Source organism: Gopherus evgoodei, chromosome 3, assembly GCF_007399415.2.
Source record: "Gopherus evgoodei ecotype Sinaloan lineage chromosome 3, rGopEvg1_v1.p, whole genome shotgun sequence".
NCBI lineage: Eukaryota > Metazoa > Chordata > Testudines > Testudinidae > Gopherus > Gopherus evgoodei.
This window is the reverse complement of record NC_044324.1, coordinates 48,530,813-48,555,277: the sequence shown is the minus strand read 5'-3', so window position 1 is coordinate 48,555,277 and position 24,465 is coordinate 48,530,813. Positions and strand designations below refer to the sequence as shown.

General features: G+C 42.6%; 1 protein-coding gene and 1 long non-coding RNA gene across 6 annotated transcripts in view; one reads left to right on the top strand and one right to left on the bottom strand.

Moving 5' to 3' along the window:
* ERICH1 (glutamate rich 1) overlaps positions 1 to 16,056 on the top strand; it is a 123,058-nt gene extending 107,002 nt beyond the window's left edge. Inside the window, exons 5-7 of one of the 5 annotated variants that reach the window (XR_003999497.1) lie at positions 2,806 to 3,000; positions 10,995 to 11,118; positions 15,723 to 16,056. Coding sequence is in view for 1 of the 5 variants with exons in the window: in XM_030555543.1 (XP_030411403.1) it covers positions 2,806 to 3,000; positions 10,995 to 11,068 (269 nt within the window). In the remaining 4 variants the exon portion in view is untranslated. Of the gene's footprint in view, positions 1 to 2,805; positions 3,001 to 7,332; positions 7,864 to 8,702; positions 8,773 to 10,994; positions 11,733 to 12,364; positions 13,855 to 15,722 lie in introns of those variants that run through there. The other 4 variants (XR_003999496.1, XR_003999494.1, XR_003999495.1 and 1 more) reach the window with 4 other exon arrangements.
* The window catches only part of LOC115648240, a 31,607-nt gene continuing 16,048 nt past the window's right edge, over positions 8,907 to 24,465 (bottom strand). Inside the window, exons 2-4 of the long non-coding RNA XR_003999498.1 lie at positions 16,444 to 16,541; positions 16,069 to 16,298; positions 8,907 to 8,992 (exon numbers count right to left, since the gene is read on the bottom strand). This is a non-coding gene — a long non-coding RNA (uncharacterized LOC115648240). The remainder of the gene's footprint in view (positions 8,993 to 16,068; positions 16,299 to 16,443; positions 16,542 to 24,465) is intronic.

Genomic DNA, 24,465 nt, shown 5'->3' with positions numbered 1-24,465 from the left:
CTAAAACTCAGTTCCCTGTTTTAGGTCTCTAAATATGCAAGTAGGTGCCCAGATGTAAAAGATCAGATCTCTGGTTCCCCATCTTTACAACGTGTATAATATTTTGTAATGCATTTTGTGAACCTTGGATAAAAAGTGCTAAATCATCCAAATTGTTTTTTCTTCTGTGAATGAACATCCAGATGAATTGCTTGAGGTCAGACACATTCAAATTAGAGAAGTAATTGCTGTTCTAATCTGAGTTTTCTTGTCCTTATCTTCCAACCTACTTTTCTGGAAGCCTCCCTCTTCTCCAGTGTCTGATTCATTTGTGATGAACAGGGAGAGCTACAATGACTTTCCAACTTACCAGTGACCTAGAGGAAATGGGGAAGCACAGTAGGAGCTTCACTGGAGGGCCTGAGGATCTTGTGGATGAGATGCATAGCTGAGGTTTTAGTAACCTGTGGCCATTAAAGATGCTGTAGCATCCTTCAAAAGACTATCAAGGTGTTAGATCTGATGTCCTATTATATTCTAATTCAGATGACTGGGATCAGGCAAATCCCTGTAGTTTCAAGTGGACACAATATTCTTCCCTTGTCCTCCTACTGAAGTATTGTTCTGTGGCGCTTCTGTCATTAATCCATTTCAGAAGCGACTAGTGATGAGTGAAGTGACTTAATTATGAGTGAAGTGATTCCCTGTGCATATTCTAAAGCAATTTAGTATAATGAAGAATGGAACATGCTTTGTAAGTGCAAAATACTGTTGTTTACATTGTTGGGATCCAGAACATAGCTTTAAAACTGGGACATGTAATGTCACCTTTTCACAACTCACAGCTTTGACATTCCTCATGGAACTATGTAGAGAATTTTAAATAGTTTGCCTGCATATAAAATGTCCATCATGAGCCAAAGATGTCAGACCCCGGTCTCATAAAATTCATCTTTAAGGTATAGAGAGCTTTGAAAAATGATTGTAAAAGTGGCATTTGCGGAATTCATATTTATCTTTTCCTCAATGACTTTCAGATAAAATGTGTTCAATTTACACATAAAAAGATGTCTACTCTATCTCAGGTCTGTATACTAAGGGCATGTTTTCACTAGTAATGTTATAGCGCTGCTGCCGCTGCACTTTAACATGGCTGTGTGATCATGGCACCAGTGCTGGGAGAGAGCTCTCAAAGAGAGAGCGTAGCTGCCAGCGCTGGTGCACTGTCTACAATGCCACTTAACAGCACTGAAACTTACTGCGCTCAGGGGGGTGTTTTTTCACACCCCCGAGTGACAAAAGTGCAGCACTGTAAAGTGGCGGTGTAGACAAGGCCTAAGCCTGTTATATGAAAGCCAAATACAATTTTTCAGGCTCATATATTGTCATCAGTAATAAAGATTTTGCAATTAGAATGTATGACTAAACTACACTCTTGTTTAAATCGGAGTAAATCCAAGTGGCCTTAATGGAGTTACTCTAGAATTACACTGTTGTAACTAGGAGTATGTCTAAATTTGAGCTGGGAATTGTGATTCATAGATCATGTAGACCTGTGTACCCACCCAGACACCTTAGATACATACTCAGGCAGCTAGCCCAAGTGCTACCTAGTGCAGGTATATCTACACAAGAGCTAGTGCAGGTATATCTACACAAGCTGAGACACTCACCTCTCAGCTCAAATGTACCCTGAGAGTAGAATTTGACTCTTAATTAACAATTCATTGAGCCAGAATGGAATCCTGTTCACTTTCCCATAGCTGTGTTGGCTGCGCAGTTCTAATAAAAAGTATTCAATCTGTCACTTTCCAAAATAGGCAAAGCTAAATTCTGTCAGCGATTGACAGATTGGTCCTAACTCCAAAGCTGCAGAGCAGACAGTAAACCCAACATGGACCTGGTTATTCACAAAAGAGAAATTGTCAGGCAAAAGCAAACCTATGTTATGGATTATATGTCACTTTTACATATCAAGGTATGACTAACTTGCCTGTTAGGCAAACGGGGGGTTATATATAGATCTGAAATTATGCTGTTTGCTTTTATCACAAGCTTTCTCATTGGGTACCTTACCACCCCATTTCTCTCCCCATTTTTAGATAAAATTGGAAGCCACTGCTTTCAGCATCATTTACCAATGGCCATATTAAATTATACCTTTATATTTCTGTTAGAAAGATTAATGAGGAGGAATCTAAACACATCACTAACAATTGTTTTTATTAGAAAAGCTAACTTTAAAGAAGGCCTGTCTAGAGGGGCTTTTAGGGACAAACCATTCAAAGGTACTGGAATTAGAAAAGTTGGAAGAAGCAACAGCACAGTATGAAAAATCATAGTTTCCTTTCTAGTTTTATTGCATGCTATAATATATATTTTCAAAGCATAAATATTAATATGCAGGAATAAGATAACCAGTTGTCTTCCAAAATGCTTTACAGCAGACCCTCTCTATATATATGTATATCTATAAAAATGTGTGTGTACTGTACACAGACACTTTCTTTGACTATAGTCCAGTTTTTTTTCCTTAGACCTTCCTACTTTAGCATAAATCACAATTGTTCTTATTAGAAAAGCTAGGTGGTGAGTTTAGATTTCTCACAATTCATTGGTAGTCCTATTGGCGTGTTCTTTACTTTTCATATTCAGCATCTTCCTGCCTATCATGTTATTTTAATATCTAAGAAGAAATAGGCTGCATATCAGTACAGCATAGTATTGGTTTTAAGGACGGAAATGTATTTTAAAAGTAAAGGTAATTAACTAATCTTCAGTAAATATGGAGAAAGTTCCTAAATTTATCTGGCCTTCTTTGTTCAGATAAATCAAAATGCACAGATTCACCTACGAGTTCAGCAACCGTCCAAGAGATTTTACAACATCTTGAATCTCACAGCATGGCTTCCTCAGATGTGAGACTTCTTCAGCAGATGAAATCCCTTGTACTTTTGCAGGATACTGAGAGATTGAAGGGCATTTTGGAACAATTCCAGGAACATTCCATGATGCTGCCTGGTATGTACAGTTTACTCATCATACTGCTGATGTTCTTAACATTTAGAAATGTTGAAATATTCAAATTTGTCATGAGTCTCATACAGAGATAAAACAGTAACTAAATAACTACATAATGGTGAAAGTAAAATTATTACAAGATTATGAAAGCATTGTTCTTCACAAGGAAGACATTATTTTGCCTTTTTGGGGGGGAGGGGTTATGACTGATATGAAACCACAGCAGAGACCAGTACTGCAAGGTGCTGAGTGTCCTCAGCTCCCAAAGAAGTTAGTGAGAGGTGATGGCTCTCGGAATTGCATAGGAAGAGATCAACTATTCGAATAGATTTAGTCCCTGTTTCTTCTCAATGCTTAGAATAAGAAACCAGTATTGTGAACTATACCTATGCCATTGTGTATAGTATTTTAAAGTGTCTTGAAAAGTAATGAGTAAGATAGTGGTAGTTGTGACCTATCAAGGTACAATTCAAACTAATAAGTAGTTGTGTCATCCCTGCCATTTAACCTGGCGTGGCCTTTTGAGTGTCTTGCTGCTGTAGCCTGGACTTTTAACAAACAGCCTCCAGCATGGAAGTCAATCCCAGCGATGTCTTTGTGGAAAGATATTCCCTGTTTTTTTTCACCTGTTTGAACTTCCTTTAGTTTCCCTCCGTTTGATGACTCTATTCACTGCTTAAATGCAATTTAAGGCAAACATACAGAACCAATCCACACAAGCGGTCCATTTCCTGGAAATTACTGTGCTAATAAGCGATGGTCAGATAAACACCACCCTATACCGGAAACCTACTGGCCGCTATACTTACCTACATGCTTCCAGCTTCCTTCCAAGACACACCACACGATCCCTTGTCTACAGCCAAGCTCTGTGATACAACCGCATTACTCCAATCCCACAGAGACAAGCACCTACAAGATCTCTGTCAATCATTCTTAAAACTACAGTACCCACCTGCTGAAGTGAAGAAACAGATTGACAGAGCCAGAAGAGTACCCAGAAGTCATCTACTACTGGACAGGCCCAACAAAGAAAATAACTAGCTGTCACCTTCAGCTCCCAACTAAAACCTCTCTAGTGCATCATCAAAGATCTACAACATATCCTGAAAGACGATCCCACACTCTCAGACCAGTCCTTGCTTACAGACAGCCCCTCCACCTGAAGCAAATACTCACCAGCACCCACACACCACAAATACCAATGGAGGACCCTATCCTTGCAACAAAGCCCAAGGCCAACTCTGTTCACATATCCGTTCAAGTGACACCATCATAGGACCTAATTACATCAGCCACGCCATCAGGGGCTCATTCACCTGCACATCTACCAATGTGATGCATGCCATCGTGCCAGCAATGCACCTCTGCCATGTACGTTGGCCAAACCGGACAGTCTCTATGCAAAAGAATAAATGGACATAAATCTGACATCAGGAATCATAACATTCAAAAACCAGTAGGAGAACACTTCAACCTCTCTGGTCACTCAGTAACAGACTTAAAGGTGGCAATTTTCTAACAGAAAAGCTTCAAAACAGGCTCCAACGAGAAACTGCTGAACTGGAATTAATTTGCAAAATAGATACCATTAACTTGGGCTTGACTAGAGACTGGGAGTGGCTGAGTTACTGCACAAATTGAATCTATTTCCCCATGTTAAGTATCCTCACACCTTCTTGTCAGCTGTCTGAAATGGGCCATCTTGATTATCACTACAAAAGGTTTTTTTCTCCTGCTGATAATAGCTTATCTTAATTAATTAGCCTCTTAGAGTTGGTATGGCAACTTCCACCTTTTCATGTTCTCTGTATGTGTATATATCAGTGTATCTCAAACTGGGATTACTGCTTGTGTAGGGAAAGCCCCTGACAGGACGGGACGGTTTGTTTACCTGCCCCATCCAAAGGTCTGTTCGATGACGGCTCCCACTGGCCGCAGTTCACCGCTGCAGCCCAGTGGGAGCTGCTGGAAGCGGTGGCCAGTATGTCCCTCGGACTGCGCTGCTTCCAGCAGCTCCCATTGGCCCGGAACAGCGAACTGTGGCCAGTGGGAGCCACGATCGGCCAGACCTGCAGACAGGCCAGGTAAACAAACTGGCCCGGCCTGCCAGGGGCTTTCCCTACAGAAGCGGCAACCCCAGTTTGAGAAACACTGGTATATCTGTCTTCTTATTATATGTTCCATTCTATGCATCTGATGAAGTGGGCTGTAGCCCACGAAAGCTTATGCTCAAATAAATTTGTTTGTCTCTAACGTGCCGCAAGTACTCCTATTCCTTCGTTTGTTTAGGACCTGACTTCTGCCTGGGCAGGGCTGTGGGGTTTGGAACAAGTGTTAACAACATCATACAGGGGAATCTTATAAATTTACATACAATGTTGTCACACATATTTTACAAGGACAGAACTGATCAGCAAATTATGAATTTTCAAATTATACTTTACAAGGCATATTTTGTACAAAGATTATTACAATAGAGCAGAGGTTCTTAACCTATTTATCATTGTGGGCCACATGTGCAGCTCTTTGTGTTATGTGGGCCACATCCACACCATATAAAAATACTACCTTTATGGCCCTGAGGATGTCATATGGACCACAGCTGTGTGCTGATTAGGCCACAGTTGGCCCATAGGCTGCAGGTTGAGAACCACTGGAATAGAGTTTAGAGTGTGAATACAAGGGTATATTCTGTCCTAGTAGTGCAGTAACCGAGTAAGCGAAGACAGTAGTCATTGGATACCTGACAGTAACTCTCATAGAGGACTGGGCATTAGAACCTACTATAATTTTATATGATTGTAATACGCAAGGCCCCAGTAGGGTTTGAAGCATCATTGTCCTCCCTGAAGGGTTTACAATCTGAGGCTTTTCACCAGAACTCGGCTATTATTCCCTACTCTTTCAAAAAGTACATTTGAAATGTTTCAATGTTTGAAGACCTAGTGGATTGGCAGTGCATCTGCATGTGGAATAAAATGCATATGTACAGTAAATGTAAAGAATCATCCTTCACTGTGATCACAGGTGAACTGCCTAAAGTTGGAGCTGGAATTTTAGGGCCAGATTCTGCCACCCTTAAATACATTGTGTTATCCCACTGATTTCAGTAAATACTCGCAAAGCAAAATACAACTCAGCATTAACAGGGGTAACAGAATTGGGCCTTTAATAAAAGGCCAAATTCAGTTTCCATTAAGTCAATGAGAAGTGAGAGTTGAGTCATGTGCAAAGTCATTATAGTCACTGTGCACATGACCCAGAACCCATTGAAGTTAATGGAAATCTTTCTACTGGCTTCAGTGGGCTTTTGGATTAGGCTCACCTTTTCTCTGTCGCTCTCTTTTTGGTAAAAGAGAACTGCTGAACAGAATAAGGAAACGAAAACAAACTAATTTGGAAAAATCCGCTCGGAAAATGTAAAATAAGCATTCATAGCAGAGGTGCCCTTTGAAATAAGTATTTTTCCTCTTTTAGAAGACTGAAAACATCCCTGCTGGTGTACAGCCTCGTTTATTCTTCCAGTTGATTTTCTCCTCATGTCTTTAGTCACTCCTAGTTCAGTTCTGCTGTCACTCACACCTATTTTCCACTGGTCAATACAATCAAATTTCTATTCCTCATGTACACCAATGAAAGAGAAGAACCAGCTGTCTGTATTTTAAGTGTTATTTAAAGGCCTGCTCTATACTAACTTACTCAGCAGAGGTAATCACTTTTCAGCTTTATATTTTGAAATCTCAAAGAGCTACAAGGTAATGGTAAGAAATTACTTCCGACATAAGGTTTTTAATTATGTATTTATTTTTATACCTTTTAATGAATAAACTTTTTCTTTCACAGTCCAAAAAACCCCAGATTTAATCTATAATAGACAGCTGATAAAAGCAGAGAACCTTCCTTGTAACTATTACAGAAGTTTGCTACCTCAGCAAACTCCAGCTGCTCCTTACGGAAACGCTATTCAGGAAGATAAAACATAAGAATACTTCTTAGTAACTCTAATATTTCCCAAACACGATATCTAAATTCCATCAGGACTTGCTCATATGATTTTCTTGCCTTTGTTTCTGGTGTGTTTGTTTGTTTTTCTACTGGGCCATGGTGCCCTAGAATAAAGAGTCATTCCTCATTAACTTCTTGAAAGGAGAACAGTTTTTATTAGTATTAGCAGGGAGGCTTATTTTTGCAAAACAAACCAATTCTTTTTCCTGTGTTTCAAGAAGCAATATGTTAACAAAAGAATCCCTTTCCGCTGTGGTTATGACTCAGCATAAGACACCTGGGTCAAATGGCTAATTTGTGTGAGTATTTTTTTTTTAATGACAGATGTTGTAGTGGGCCGGCGTGGCTCCACTCCTCCCCAGAGAGGGTCGGGCCCCGCCGGAGGCCAGAGTGGGCAGAGCTACGGAGCTCTGAGCCCGCCCCTCAAAGGGTCAGGCGGCGACCTGGAACTATAAAAGCCGGCCCTCAGAGCTCAGTCAGGCCCCAGCAGCCAGAGAGAACAGACGTCCCTCAGGGGGCCCGAGACTGGGAGACTCCGGCAACCCAGGGGAGCCGCCCCGACTGGCCAGAGCTCCCCCGCGCTCGCTTCCGGGAGGAGCTGCTGGAGCCTCCCTGCGCTCACTACCCTGAGGAGCTGCTGGAGGTTATCCACGCCTGCTACCCAGAGGAGCCGCCGGAGCTTCCCCGCACCTGCTACCTGGAGAAGCCGACGGGGCTCCCCCGCGCCTGCTACTACCCAGAGGAGCCGCGCTACCCTGGCCCGACTATCCAAAGGAACTCCCGGACCTACCACCCAGCCCCGGTCGCGATGAGCCTATGCTCATGGACCCTTCAGAGGCCGACGTTAGGACCCAGGTAGGTCCCGAGGGGGAGTACGGAAGCAGCCCGGGGGCAGCCGACCCCAGTCAGGCGGCGGAGTTGCCGGAGCCTATGTCACTGTGTTGCGGCCAGGAACCCCACTGACTGACCAGCGGAGTGACAGCCGCTGTTAGGGCCCCGGGCTGGGGCGCAGTGGAGTGGGAGGGCCTGCGTCCCCCCTGCCACCCCACTCCGGGGTGGCAGACTCCCCCTGTCCCTGGCCTGAGGAGGCCAATAACTGTTACTGTTGCTCAGCCCTGACCAAAGGCCTGAGCTTACTGATTCAGCGTTTGCTGCCCCGCCCTGACCGAGGGCTGGGCCTTTAAGACTGCTGCTGTTGCTCAGCCCTGACAGAAGGCCTGAGCTTACGGACTCAGAGTTTGCTGCCCTTCCTAACCTGGGGCTTGGCCTTGAACCACTACTGTTGCTCAGCCCTGACGCAGGCCTGAGCTTACTGACCCTGTGCTTGCTGTCCACCCTGACGTAGGGCCCAGCATCTCGCGGTTGTTACAGTTCTGCCCTGCCGGAGGGCCTGAGCCCCTCGCCCGCTGGGTGGACAAGTACTGCCAGGACCACTGGGCTCGTTTCCCGGACCAACCAGAGTAGAGTGGGCCGGCATGGCTCCCCTCCTCCCCGGAGAGGGTCGAGCCCCAGCACCACACGTATGCAAGAGTCATGAAGAAGAATGAATAAAAGTCTTTATGCAGACCCTCTCCTTATACATAATAATGTATCTTCCTCAACTCTGAACTTTATAATGGTGTTATTGCTTTACCCTGTTGTAGAAAAGATAATTGAATAAAGCATTCATGTGGAATTCTCTTCACACTTCTCAGAACATTACTGTGATTGGGAGGTATTGTTCAGCAGACAGAAGGAAGAAAAAAGAAAAGAAGAAAAAGGAAATGTACATTTTATTTTAAGTTCTTAGTTCCTGTTCTTTGTCAGAGCATGCAATGGTGATGGTATAGATGCCAGGAAGAGGAGAGGTGGGAAACACCTGAGAGTTGCAGGGAGAAGACATGGCAGAGCCTTCTTAGGACAGTGAAACTGTAGAGTTAAACGCACTTCAAGCTGTCATTCTCTCTCTGGCTTTTAGGCCTTCGTACCAAGTGAGGAAACATACCTGAAAAAAGAAGGGGAAATCCAGGATGTGGTGATTATGTGGTGCACTTTAACCAATCTAGAGGTGGTCCCCTAGATCACATCAGAACCAGAGCCAGGGGATTGGGTGGGCAGACTGACTCCAACATGAAACTGCAGAACTGGAATTAATTTGCAAACTGGACACCATCACATTAGGCCTGAATAAAGACGGGGAGTGGTTGGGTCACTACAAAACCTAAACCTAATTTCCCCAATACTAATTTTTCCCTACTGTTACTCACACCTTCTTGTCAACTTTCTGAAATGGGCCACTCTCATTACCACTTCAAAAGTTATTTTTCTTCCCTTGGTATCCTGCCGTTAATTGAATTGTGTCGTTAGACTGACCTCACACTTCGTAAGGCAACTCCTATCCTTTCATGTATTTGTACCTGCTTCTGTATTTTCCACTCCATGCATCAGATGAAGTGGGTTCTAGCCCATGAAAGCTTATGCCCAAATAAATTTGTTCATCTCTAAAGTGCCACAAGGATTCCTGATTGTTTTCGCTGATACAGACTAACATGACTACCACTCTGAAACCCAAAGTTAGAAGAGATAAAAAACTTTCATTTTAAAAATAAGATTTAAAAATGGCAATTTTTCTAAAAATATTTTTATTCATTTTCAAAATTTAAAAAATTGTGACTGTTTGCAAGGGAAACCTAACATTTTTCAATTCTTTTGAAATTTTTCACAAAAAATGTGTACCATTTTTTAGCCCTCTCTACCCAGAGTCTTCCGTACACCTGAAGAGGATAGGAATAGGGGTCAAATATAAAGGAATCTCTCATAGTAGAAGTTTTGATTACCTCTTCCAGAAAGTGTGGGAAACAGAATGCTGCTTGTGAGTCTACTTTGGAGGGGAGGTTGGGTTGCTTCATGTCACAAAAAATGGTCTGTGACTAGAAGATAAAGTTTTTAGATGCTGTTGGGGAATTGCAGATTTTAGAATGAGCGATTCTTAGTCCTAATCCTGACAGTGTGTTAAGAGCATAGGTAATTATCCAATAGAAAAATAGTGTCATTATTCCCTGATATATGACCTCATTCAGTTTCTACTCATTAGTCCCCTTCCCTTGTCTGTTAACATTTTCTCTTTGTTGGCAAGTATCAAGTCTAAAATAGACTCCTCTCTTGTTGCCTAGGAAATTATCACTCACTAAAGAGCTGAAAGCTACTTTTTGCTGGGCAATTTGTCCTCTAAAAATATTTTGTTTGTGTTTTGCAGGCCAGGAAAAATAATAGTTATGCTGCACTTAGGTACACTACATATGCCTTCAAATTAGTACATATGCCTTCGCAGTGTTCAAAATAACATTTTTTGCAGAGTATTCATACAAAAGGAAATAAAATAGGAAAGCTGCATTAAAATGACTTTATAGAGCAGTCTTAAATGTGATAGCACAGCAATAAGTACCATAGATATACCTATCCAAAATAGAGTTAAATAAATGGGAATCTTTATGTTAAGGCTGAAGCTCTGGTCATACTGTGCTTTTAGGTAGCTGCACATTGCTTAGCACAAGCTGAGGTAGGGCTCTAAGTGCTGCTGTAATACCAGTAGTAATGAATAAAGGATAGGTGAAATCACTCTCCATTCAGAGAATACCTAAGGAAATGACGCAGATCACAGACTGTTTCAGCCTCAACTATACACTTGTGGTTGTATCGTTTTAATCCACTTTTCAGTGTTGTTGATTAAGAAATAATTCAGTGGTTGCACTGAACAGTATAAGGCCAGAGTCAGCCCTGGTACAAGCAACTAATTTCCTAGAAGAGTTGTGCTTGCTTATTCCAGGAATGAATTATGTCTGTCATCTTCAAGTTTATATTGGTGTCTCAAGCTCCAAGGGTTATTTCGTTTGTGTTTTGTCAGATGAAAACAGATGTTTATATGGCTTTTTTTTAACCTTCATGTGTTTGATTGCTGAAAAATACCACAAAAATATTTCAGGAAGAATTTGTTTTTTTCTTTTCAGATCATGCCAAGATAATCTCTTCTCTGTTCCACTACTGGATTACAGATATCCTTCCTGTGAAGAACAGGAAATAAAGCATGTGTGTGCGTCCATCTGTGCAGAGTTAAAATTTAATATACAAACTGTAAGTTGAATAGCGAATGTTCAGAAATAGCAGTGTACGTGCTGTATATTCAGCAAGGTAAATGAGGTATTTTTCATATCATTGACTTCCTCCAAAATATATAAAAGTATTTTGATTTTGTATTTTGGTTGGTTGGGAACATCTTACATATTGGCATCATATCAACCAAATCATTTAACATAGACCCTGAATCTGTTTGCACAGGTGGATCTGTGCAAACAGATGCATCTTTTTGCCGGATTAGGGACATATAGGATGGTTTCTAGGGGCTTAAACCCTTTTGATTCAAGAGTTACATTAAACTTAAATGTTTATTGGTAATTTCTTTCTAGAAAATGTGGTTCTTAGCTATTATTGTTTACAGAGTGTCAGAATGTATTCTAGGTGGAATTTATAACACCACCTATAGGTAAGGTAGCCCAACACTTCCTATATAAGACCCTTTTTTTAGTTGCGTTTAATTTTGCCAAACTTTAATCATTTGAGCTGAAATTTTCCATGCTGGATGACTGCCGCAGGCTGACTTTTTTGGAAAGTTCAGCCACAACAGTTTCACTGTTTTTGAGAAAGACAAAAAAGAAAATAAAGTTGTTTTTAAAACTTTGAGAAATCTCTTTTCTAGCCATGTTGTTTTATTAAAAATTTAAATAATTTTAAATTGCATATATAATTATAAATATATTTTTAAAAAATTCTGATGATCTTTTCTTTAGAAAGCTCTGGTAAGTTCCTCCATGCACTGTAGCAGGGACTTGAAATTTGGCAAGGGCTGACATTTGTGTCAGGGATGTGTCTCTTGTGGTCATTGTGAAAATCTGTCCAAATTTGACGAAGTTATAAATCTTTGAAATATTTCAGTTCGCACATGCTCAGTAGAGCTTTGCTAGAGTTTAATAGCTACCATCTCCAAAGATTCCAGCTCCTCACAGTCCCTGTGTGTGACTGGACCGTGCCTGCTCCCTCCAGCCCAGAACTACAGGGTGAAGTCTGACTTTCCCTGTAATGGCTACTCTGGGCAAGAGTGGAACTGGGCACCAGAAGTGAGCACAGGGAACCTGTCTCTCCTGTATCCTTAATAACCCCCATATTGGCACGCAGGGTGGGAGTGAAGAGGGAGACTGGGACCCAACATAAGGAATATGAAGGGATGAGACTAGGACTTACAGTGCAACTTTCATTCAGCTCCTTTATGCATATGCATTATGATAGTCTTTAATTGCATGATCACGTACTGTTTTTTCCATAGGATCCCACCTCATTCAGTTTATAGGATGGACCCCTCTGGGGATCAGTTAAGGCGGTTTTGCAGAAGTGGGGAGATGTGCAGTGAAGGAAGCAGGGTATTGTTGGAAGAGAAAGGATTGCCTCCTGGGTAAGGCAGCTGAATGCTGCCCTGAAGAACTGGATTTTATTACTGCCTCTGCCACAGAGCATCTCTTATGCTAGGCAAGTCACTTAAATTAAACATTTCACAGGTGGTCACTAATTTCGTTCTTCATTTTCTGTTTACCTGACTTGAGTGGCTGGGGTCTGTTTTGCAGAAATGTTGAGCACTCACAGCTGCAAACATCTGCAAAGCTACTTCATTGCCCTCCTTCAAATCCCTCCATAGAACTCTTCTTTCCTGTGAGACCTACACACTTGACAGTTTAATTATGCAGACCAAAATGATCTCATTGTTTCCTTGTACTCCCCTTTCGGTCTGTCTGCTCCATTGATTGACTCTTGTCATATACTTACATTGTAAGCTCTTTTGGGCAGGGACTTTCTTTTCTGTGTTTGCACAGTGCCCAGCACAATGGAGTTCTAGTCCATGATGAGCTCCTAAGCGCTACTGTAATACATATAATGATGTTGATAAGTGAATGTATAAAGTGCTATACAATGCTAAGCACCTGGAAAAGTCAGGCACTGAGTATCTCAGATTGGGCACCCAAAGTCAGTAAACAGTTCTGACCATGATCTCCTGTGCCTCAGTTCCCCACACCTTCACATCACAGGGGTGTTGTGAACATTCATGAATGTTTGTGAAGTAGTTGGATGCTATAGTGAGGACCACTATAGAAAAGGAAATTAATAATTATTTTTTCAGAGCAGGGTTTGAATAGTGCGCAGCAAATAAGGCATTGCACCGCACATTGAAAAACAAGGAGAAAACAAAATATTGAATAGCTGCTCATTAAGTGAGCACTGTCCATCCTGTGCACTGAATGAGGCAGAGGTGCTAAGCACAACATACTTTGTGTTCATGTCATTAAAAACTATATAATAAAGAACATGCACAAAGTGGCCAAATTAATGTTGCATAAGCAAGCAGCTTTAATTTGGCTGCTTGCACTTTGGCAGCACAAAGGAAAGGCGAATTAGTGCTGCTGGCAGCGCACCCCAGGCATGCTGGGAGTGGATGGGGTGTGGTCCATGGTTCCTATCCATTTACTAACATTCTGTTGCTGGCAAGACAGGCCCGTTACAGTGTAAGAGGATGGAGAGCACTGAGTAATTGGAAGGGGTTGAGATGTATAATAGAAATAGTTTCATATCCATTCCTCCCAGTGCTGTTAATTATTTTATTGTATTGTTCCAGATGGAAGAACCTATTAATAATGGTAGAACATTGATTAATGTATTTGATCTTCCACAAACATCTTCTCTGTACTGTAATATTAGTTCATTTTTAATTACCATATATACTCATTCATAAGCCGAATTTTTTTAGTAAAAAAGGGAAGCACCAGAGAAGGAGGTCAGCTTATGAACCGGTATAGAGAGGGAGAGGTGGGACAAAGCCTCTTCCCCCAACAGAGGGAGCAAGGAGAGGCAGCACAGCCAGCAGAGCCAGAAGGGAAGAGACGGGGCCAGAGTCTCTCTGCTTCTGGCCACGCTGCTCTACCCCCAGCCTCCGAAGCGGCTGCAGTTCCAGGGCTGGCAGGCTGCAGCTGTGCAGCTTAGCCCCACCCTCCAGAGCAGGCTGTGGCCGCGCTGGCCAGCCCACTAGATCACACTGCAGCCGTGTCATCCAGCCTAGCACACTGGAATGTGCTGCGGCCACGCCATCCAGTCTGGCTTGCCGGAGCAGGCTGCAGCTGCACTACCCAGCCTGCTGGAGCAGCTCCAGCCAGCCCAGAGATATCCTCCCCAGATAAGGTTGGAAGCCATGGGATGAGGAGAGTGTGGGGGTCCCAGGCTAGGAGTGGGCTCATGTGGGGGGTAGTCACAGGGCTTACTCCCCTGACCTCCAGCTTCTCCTCCCCTGAAAAAATTTCCCCACCAGTTGCTGTCCCAGCCCATCAGGGTAAGCAGCTGACGCACCAGGACACTTTGTTTACTTAAGTTTACCTCCATGCCTGCTGACGCTCAAGATAGATAAACCATCTCAGCCCACCAGCGGCTTATCCTGGTGGCCCAGGAGCCAAAGCTTGCTGACCCCTGAATTATAGGGTCGGCTTATGAACGAGTCATAAAAAAATTTCCATTTTTACTCATTCATCTTGGGGGGGGTCATCTTATAAACGAACCATCTTATGATAGAGAATATACAGTAATTAGTCAACATTTAGGTGGATTAGAAAATTTTGTCCTCTATGCAGTTAGGATTGGAATGGAAAAGGTGCTGTCTAAGTAGGAAATGACTCTTAGAAAATGAGCCAATAGTGAAAAGCTGTGTTCAGTATCATAGAATTCTATAGCTGGAAACTCTAAACCATGTCTTGTAATATTATTTTAATGCTTGGTCTGTTCCCTCACCATACAAAGGATTTGATCATGTGCAGTATTAATTTAAAACAGGGCAGCTCAGTCTTAAATTGCTGCATACAGAAGGGCCAGATTCTGATACTCTCACTCACAAGAAAGAACATTTTACTCCATGTGTAATCTCAATGAATTCTGTGGGACTACTCACAGAGTAAATTGCTACTCAGTGTGAGCAAGGCTATCAGAAGTTGGACCAATAAAAGATATTACCTCATCTGCCTTGTCTCTCTTCTTTTTGTTTGACAGTTTGAATTCTAACCCTTAATCCAGAGGTCCCCAAAGTGTGGGGTGCCCCTAAGCCCCAAGTAATGTTTGAAGGGGTACTGCTGGGGCCCAAGCCAGCCCCCACAGGGGGCAGGGAGGGAGCACCACCCAGCTCCACTCCTGGCCCTGGCCTTGCACCCTGGTCCCAGCTGCCAGCCCTGCACCCAAGGCCCCAGCTGCTGGCCAAGGCTCCACTCCCAGCCCTACCCTTGCCTCCAGCTATGGCCCCAGCCTCAGACCTCTTACCCTGTCCCAGTCCCCCACTCCCAGAGCCATGTCCCTGCTCCCATCCCTGACTTGGGGGGTTGGGACGCAGACTGGAATAAGGAGGGGCACAAGGTAAAAAGTTTGGGGACCACTTCCTTAATCCATTTTAACTAACTGCGTGGCTGATTTGATATTTTGTCTCTTTTTCAGCCATAACAAGCTCCACTTAGATATTGGCATATTAGGCTAGAATTAGAACACAGGGAATATTCAACTCTTCTCCCCGATTTTTGTAAATACTGATTAATTAATAAGATTCATTAACTGGTTATCCCTTGTAGTAAAATGTCTTATGCTCCATTCCTCCTCTTCATTTCCAGAAATTCCCAAATGTTTGCTGATTGCTTCTTCAAGAGGCTCCAAATTCACCATACACAGAGTTGGTGATAGTGGACAGTGTTAGGTTGGGTTCACTTTCAGATGTTTTGTAACTACAAGAATCCATGTTGGTTCCAAAATGGAGTTTTATGCCCACATGAGCTATGGATTACTTTTCCCGCTCTTTTATTTCTCCTGGAGTTCTAAACAACTTCCAGTCAGAATCTTTGGTTTTTTTTCTTTTTCTAAGGGGTTTCCCAGAAGGAGTTTCCCGCCTTTTCCTAAGGGGTTTCCTGGGCAAGTGTATAAAAGGCTGCCCGGACAGTCAGGGACGGTCACGGGTCTTACCTGCAGGCATCTATCCATCCTGGTGGTAGAAGTGTTAGGGATTTTTTTCCAACAGCTTCCTCACCTATAAAAAGAAGAGAGAAAGAGAAGAAACAACATCTCCTGAGTGTCCTATCTGTTCTGCTTTCCTGTGATCCTGAAGGAACATCAAGGGACTCCTTGGAGCTCCTTTCCAAAAGCTTGCCATTAGCCAGAGGATTGAGGTCCCAAGCACTTGCCATCACTTTGATCTATGAAGAAGATTTTTTTCTTATTAGTTTATTAGGTTGAGTTTGAGGGAGTAATCACTGTGTCATGCCATTTTGCTGTTTATTCCTCCTTTTATCCGCCCCACTCTTTGTTATGAACCCTTCAATACACTTTATTTGATTTTACCTTTATTAATAGACTCCTCATTATTTAGGGTGGGACGGGTCCTCTTTGCAGGGGAAGGGATCCTACCAGATGACAGATGCTGGACAGGGAAGCCGAGCCTAGGGAGACAGAAAGCATAAGGGTCTCTTGTCTTTATACACACACACTCTCCTCCTTTTGCCTTTCCATCCTTTTCCCTTCTAACAACAGCACTAACCTTTCTGTCTTTTTTTTTAAATAGACTGATTATTAGAAAGTGGGAAAGTTCTTGTGTCCCACTTCTTAAAGACTGTTATGTTGGCATAGCAAAAATTACTTCATGTGAGAATCTTCACTTTTGTCATGAATAATTTCATGCAGTAGGGAAGAATTTCTATCTAAAGGAAAACACGTATATGAGATTAAGGAAATAGTGTCAACTGAGAGATGGTGTATCACTTGAGGACTTCGTTGCTTATTCATAGTTTGTTATTCTTATGTACAATTTGTAATAGTATTTTTAAGTCATTTATTTAAAAATTGAAATGTACCTTCTGGTTTACACACTATTATGTAGAGATATTGTCTTGTAAGCTGTCTAGCTGCAAGAATCATGAAAAGAAATTCCTCGCTCAAAAAAAAAGTATTTAATATGTATTAGAAGTGGAGAGAAGGGTTGTTTTTAATCTCTTAATTTGTTTTCGCTGAAGCCACTTTAAAATCCATGCATTTTGTGCAAAAAAGTCAAGTACTGCAAACAAAACAAGCGTAAGAAACATTTAATGATTTAGTCAGTTGAGGTCAGTACTGTTTGATATCTTTATAAATGAGGTGCAATATGAGATAAATTGTATGCTAATCAAACCTGCTGCTCTTAAACTGACTAGGATTATAAACGCAGTTGAGGATAAAATAAAACTGCAGAAGATCTTGGAGAGTTATTACATTTGGGCCAGTTTCAATCAGATGAAGTTCTCTGTGGATAAATGCAAGGTTATAAGTGTGTGTTTGTTTATGAGTTTATGCAGTAATGCCATACTAAAATATAAGATGGAAGAAAGCTGGTTTAAGAGCAGCATTACAGAAGGAGACTTTTCAGTAATAAATGTAAGTGCACAGACAGGCCATGTGGATAAATAAAGCAAGCACTGTTTTTTTAGTAATATCATAGGGGTAACTAATTTAAGTGTCATTTTCTTCATAGTTTCCATTCTAACATCCTATTTTTAGTTCTCAAAACTTATGAAAATTTTGACCTTTCAGGCTGAAATTTTCCAGGCTGGTGGTCACTGCCCAATTTAATTTAATTAAAAAGTGAGAACTTCAAAACCAATGAAAGGAGTACTTTTTTCACACATTAAACAGGTTAAAGTGTGGAACTCCCTGCTACAGGAAATTACTGATGCCAAGAACCTAACATGATTCAAAAAGGAATTGGACATTTATATAGATAACAAGGATATGCAAAGTTGTTATTAATGGTAAATTTTGGATGAGATCTTAAACCTTATGCTCTGTTACAGTTTAGCATAAAGGGAGCAAATTACCCCATCTCTGCCTGTTAGGGTTTTTAGGGTTCTTCCTGTGAAGCATCTGACCACTATCAAAGACAGAATACTAGATTAGTATTGGGTCTGGTCCCGATTAACAATTTCTGTGTTTTTAGGTGTTTTTTTTTTTTTGGTATTTAAGTTTTAGCAAAAAGAGTTTAGCTGTATAGAATTCTGAGAAGAATTGAGGGGTATACTCTATTATTTTAAATACATCAAAAATCCTGGAACAGTTATTGAAATAGCCCTATAACCAACATTGCTGAGTTATGAAAACTGAAAATTGGAATAATAGTCCTCATTGAGCAGAAGTGCCTCATATTGGTTAAGTTCTGAATTTATTGAGTCATGACCCTTTCAAAGATGGATGCTGTGCATGTGCAGTACATTTTACATTGGACTTTCTAGCTAAATTGGTAAGGAGCACAGGTGGGAGCCTTGAAATCATGCACCTTATAAGCTGTTCAGCTCCTATGGAGTATAAGACAGAGACTTTCACCTCTGGTATGCAAGAGAGGGACAGTGTCCTAACATATGGAGGAGAGAAGTGTTCCAGTATCTTCGAGCCTGATAGTTTCAGACTGTGAAGTATACATTTTCTATTATCAATTTTTTGCAAGACCCCAGAACTTCAAAGCCTGGAAAAGGTAAGGTTTTTTTTTTTTCTCTCTTAAAACCCCCACTAGGAAATGCCAAACAAGAACCTAAATCAAGAGAATGATGAGTGGCCCACACCTGGCTGTGTAGGGTCTTCAAGGTGTGCAAGAAGAGCTGCTCACAGTTAGAGCTGTTTCGAACATTTTCAGCAAAATTCCATTTAGCCAAAATAGACTATTTTTGTCAAAGCTGAAATGTTTCGTAGAGACATATCAGTTTGAAAAAGTTTCCATGGGGAAAAGGAGGAGAGAGACTCATGATGTATAGACTGATGAGTATGGCACTGGTCTGGAATGTAGGAGAATCAAGTTCAAATCCTTGCTCTGAGTGATCTGGGATGATAAACTCTGCTTTTAATCAGACAGAACAGGCTCTTAAATCAAGTGCCCTAACCACCAGGCCACTCACCAGCCTTTTCACCCTTATCAAATCGAAAAGCCCAAGTAGTTCTCCCAGTAGTGTCCCTATGAGTGCTCCACTGCAGGTGTATTCACATCCCTGCACCTCAGATCAGAGATTTAGATAGCTGTGTCTGTTTGACTCACACATGTGCTCTCCTAGTCTCTTGCTCTGCCTTACTACTATATAGCACTGTGTGGGAAAACTGCCCTCAGTTCCTTTTCAGCTGCCCTTGGACTGAGACAGTAACAGAGTTTTAGTGTTTCCTTCAGTATTAGGTGTAGTAATAGAGCTTTGATGTAGTAATTAGTTTTAATACTGCCGCCTTTTAATTTCTTCCCCCTCCCACCCCAAAAAATGACTTCGCTTGTAGAATAGTTATCATCCTAGCATAAGTTAGTTCTCCTTAGCTTCTTCCGATTCAGGATATGAACCCTAAAAGGGTGTGCTCAACTCCCTCAGTTTAAATGAAGCCTTTCCTATCAGCGATGGCCATTCCCACTGCATTCATTTCCTCGGAGAGTCACTCATGCCTCAGAAGTGCACATTTTGCCTCAAACTAAAATAGAGAGTTAAAAAGAACCATGAGCGAAAATTAAGACTGCTCATGATGGAAAACTCACTCCAACCAGCCTCCAACCCTGGACTCAGGACCCCGCTGTACAGTGATTCCTGACAAGGCCAATCCTGTCAACATCGTGGGCTAAGTGCTTAAATGTGTTACCTTACTACTCTCATTTCAGTTTTTTTATATGGAATCTATACTTTTGTAAGACCACTCAAGTGACAATTTCTCTTTTACTCAGCCTTACTAAGAATACATTATATAACTACAGCGCTGCTTACGAATTCTATAGAATAAGCATTGGTTGCTTGGAGTCAAAATAAAGGCTACAAAAATAAAGGGTTGTAGGACATGAATGCGAGACTGAAGAAACCAGATATGTTGATTGTACAGAAAAGGACCCTCAAAGAGGATGTGACAGAAGCTAAAAGAAAGGGAAGAATTATGCAGGCCAGCCAAAGGAAGCCATATATGAATTAGAGGTATGAACCTGGATAAACAAAACTTCAAGCTGGATATTAGGAGAAAAAGTTCCTACAGCAGGGTCAGCCACACGATAAACTTACCTACTTACGGAAGATGTTGAGGCACCATCTGTAGATGTACTTAAGAGAAAATTAGATTTTACCCTTGTAGAAGTAGAGCACACGAAGTCCTGGATGGCCACTGGAACTGGATTTAATGACCCAGGCAGACCCTTCCAGTCCTGAAATCTATGGACATAAGAACGGCCATACTGGGTCAGATCAATGGTCCATCTAGCCCAATAGCTGGTGCCAGATGTTTCAGACGGAATGAACAAAACAGGACAATTTCAAGTGATCCATCCCTTTTGGCAATTGGAGGTTTTGGGACACCTGGAGCATGGGGTTGCATCCCTGACAGTCTTGGCTAATAGCCATTGATGAACCTATCCCCATAAACTTACCTAATTCTTTTTTGAACCCTGTTATACTTTGAGCCTCAACAACATCCCATGACAAAGAGATCCACTTCTATGAAAAGTACTTCCTTATTTTTATTTTAAACCTGCTGCCTATTGATTTCATCATGTGATTCTCTAGTTCTTGTATTATGTGAAGGGTAAATAGCACTTAGCTATTCACTTTCTGCATACCATTCATGATTTTATACACTGCTATCAGATCCACTTTTAGTCATCTCTGTTCTAAGCTAATAGGCCCAGTCTTTTTAATCTCTCTTCATATGGAAGTTGTTCCATAGCCCATATTATTTTGTTGTCTTCCTCTATGCCTTTTCCAATTTTAATGTATTTTTTTTTCTGAGATGGGGTGACCAGAACTTCATGCAATATTCAAGTTGGGGGTGTGAAGCAGACGCCATGCCAGTTCATATCAAGGCCTCAGGCCTCACTGAACACTGATAGGTGCATAGCTGGAAACTAGTCTTACTTGTGTATTAGTATTGTTAAAACAGATAACAGAGTTATAAGAATGTGTTCAGTGTTTAGACTTTATGGAATGCTTTATGTAGGATGCTGCATGTATTAATGCTACTTATAATATTTTCTATATTCCATGTTACAGGATAATGTTTAAATGTTTGTACTATAAAAATGTTTGCTAAAATTGTAAATCCCCACAATCAGGAGAGAAGCATTACCACGTATGAAATACTAGTTTACCTCAAGATGTGTTATCTCCTCACTAACAAATGAATATCTGCAAACATCACACAAGCCACTGTAAACAAAAGACTTTATTGATTGCTCCCCCCACACCCATGAAAAGGAGATGAACACAAATGCACATCCCATCAGTTTCAACACAGGGTAGGGAATAAAAATCTCTATTAAGGAGAAATTGTATCCCTATACTGCTTGAACTCTGAAGGGTGAAGATTTATAAGGATAAGCAAGAGACCTCTGCCCTAAAGGATATATGGAATTTGCAGATTATAGCAACTACTATAATCATCCCACAGTATTCTTGCCGGCAAGTTAAAGAAGTATAGGCTGGATGAATGTACTATAAGGTGGATGGAAAGCTGGCTAGATCGTCGGGCTCAACGGGTAGTGATCAATGATTCCATGTCTAATTGGCAGCTGATATCAAGCGGAGTGCCCCAAGGGTCGTATCTGGGGCCAGTTTTGTTCAATATCTTAATGATCTGGAGAATGGCGTGGTCTGCACCCTAAGCAAGTTTGCAGATGACACTTAACTGGGAGGAGTGGTAGATATGCTGGAGGGTAGGGATAGGATATAGAGGGACCTAGATAAATTAAACAATTGGGCCAGAAGAAATCTGATGAGGTTCAGCAAGGACAAGTGCCAAGTCCTGCACTTAGGATGGAAGAATCCCATGCACTGCTGCAAACTAGGGACTGAATGGCTAGGCAGCAGTTCTGCAGAAAAGGACCTAGGGGATACAGTGGACGAGAAGCTGGATGTGAGTCAACAGTATGCCCTTGTTGCCAAGAAGGCTAATGGCATTTGGGGCTGTATAAGTAGGGGCACTGCCAGCAGATCGAGGCACGTGATCATTCCCCTCTATTCTATATTGGTGAGGCCTCATCTGAAGTACTGTGTTCAGTTTTGGGCCCCACACTACAGGAAGGATGTGGAAAAATTGGGAAGAGTCCAGGGGAGGGCAACAAACATGATTAGGGAGCTGAGACAAATGATTTATGAGGAGAGGCTGAGGGAACTAGGATTGTTAAGTCTACGGAAGAGAAGAATGAGGGGATGAGTTGATAGCTACTTTCAACTACCTGAAAGGGAGTTCCAAAGAGGATGGATCTAGACCAGGGGTCGGCAACCTTTCAGAAGTGGTGTGTCAAATCTTCATTTATTCACTCTAATTTAAGGTTTTGCATGCTAGTAATACATTTTAACATTTTAGAAGGTCTCTTTCTATAAGTCTAGCATATATAACTAAACTATTGTTATATGTAAAGTAAATAAGGTTTCTAAAATGTTTAAGAAGCTTCATTTAAAATTAAATTAAAATGCGGAGTCCCCTGGACTGGTGGCCAGGACCCAGGCAGTGTGAGTGCCACTGAAAATCAGCTTGCATGCCGCCTATGGCACACGTGCCATAGGTTGCCTACCCCTGATCTAGACTGTTCTCAGTGGTATCAGATGACAGAACAAGTAGTAATGGTCTCAAGTTGCAGTGGGAGAAGTTTACATTGGATATTAGGAAAAACTTTTTCACTAGGAGGCTGATGAAGCACTGGAATGGGTTACCTAGGGAGATGGTGAAGTCTCCTTCCTTAGAGGTTTTTAAGGTCATGCTTGACCAAGCCTTGGCTGGGATGAGTTAATTGGGAATTGGTCCTGCTTTGAGGAGAGGATGGGACTAGATGACCTTCTGAGGTCCCTTCCAACCCTGATTGTAAGCGTGTGGACTCACCCCTGCAGCGCCTTCTGCTGGTCATCTGTGGGAATTAGCTCACCAGCCCCCTGGTAGTACCCCCACAGTTCTGGGTCTCCCCCTCCCAGGGAAACCCCCACCCACTATCCCCACTTCACTTCAGTCTTGGCTAGCCCCTGTTCACTGGGGCAAACTGCAGTATAAGCCACTCATCACAGGCAAAGGGTTTGGACCTGCTGCCTGTGGGCTGCCCCTGCAGCCAGTACCTAATAGGCTGTAGCAGAGTGGATCTCTGCTCCGGCCCTGAAGGGGTTAAAAACAGTCTGGGAAAGGGGCCAGGGCTGGAGAAAGCAGCCTTTTAAGCTGGGCTGATTGGGGAAGTGGCTGCAGCTGGGGGCCACGCCCCAAACTGAGCAACAGGGCCTAATAAGAAGGCCAGGGAAGCCAAGGGCAGACAGTCTTCCTCTGCCTGTAGAGGGAGAAGGGCCTGGCTGCATAGAACTGACAAAGTACCTAGAGTAAAGCAGTGCTGGGGAAAGGCAGAGGAGCTGGGGAGCTTCTACCTGGAAAGCCCCAGGCTGCAGCCTAGAATTAGGCCAGGAGGTACCGGGGTTGTAGGGTGCAACCCAGGGGGTAGGCCAAGGCAGCAGGTCCAATCCCCTTTGCTGATGATGAGTGGCTGATACTGCAGTCTGCCCCAGGCGTGGGGCTAGACAATGACTGGCAGTAGCCTACACTGAGGCAAAGTGGGGATAGAGGGTGGAGGGTTCCCAGGGAGGGGCAACCCCTAAGGAAAAGGGGTTGCTGCCCAGGGGAAGAACCCCACTTAAAAGGGAAACTGGGGTCCAGGGAGGGACATGGGGCCTGTAGCAGGAAACAAGGCAGATCACCGGCCTGCAGAGGGCTCTCCACGCTGGAACCTGAGCTAATTCATGAAGCAACCAGCAGGAGGCGCCTGCAGCCTGGGGCTTTCCTAGGCTGGAATTCCCTGGCTCCTTTGACCTTTTCCCAGCTCAGCTCAGCTCCGCTCCAGATACCTGGTTAGCCTCCCTGCAGCCAGGCCCTTCTCTCTCTGAACGCAGAGAGAGACTGTTGAGCTCTTGGCTCCCAGCCTTTTATATAGGGTCAGCTGAGGCTGATTGGGTCATCTCGTCCAGTCTATCCCGTTTCTACCGTGCTTGGTCCCGTATCAGACTGTTGGGTGCTCCACGCGATAGAAAGGGGATATTCCATCCAACTCTGTGCCCTCCTGCCCCCTTCCCCGTCCCTCTTCAGAGACCCCTCTCACAAGCAACTTCTAATTCAGGAACTGCAATCCCACCTCTCAGTGGGGGCAGTGGACATGGTTCCTCAGGAGCAAAGAGGTGGGGGCTTCTACTCCCGATATTTCCTAATACCGAAAGCCAAGGGGGGTCTCAGACCCATCCTGGACCTGCGGCAGCTCAACAAGTTTATAAAGAAACTCAAGTTCCATATGGTCTCACTGACCTCCATTATCCCCTCATTGGATCCAGGAGACTGCTATGTTGCCCTTGACTTGAAGGACACATTTCCACA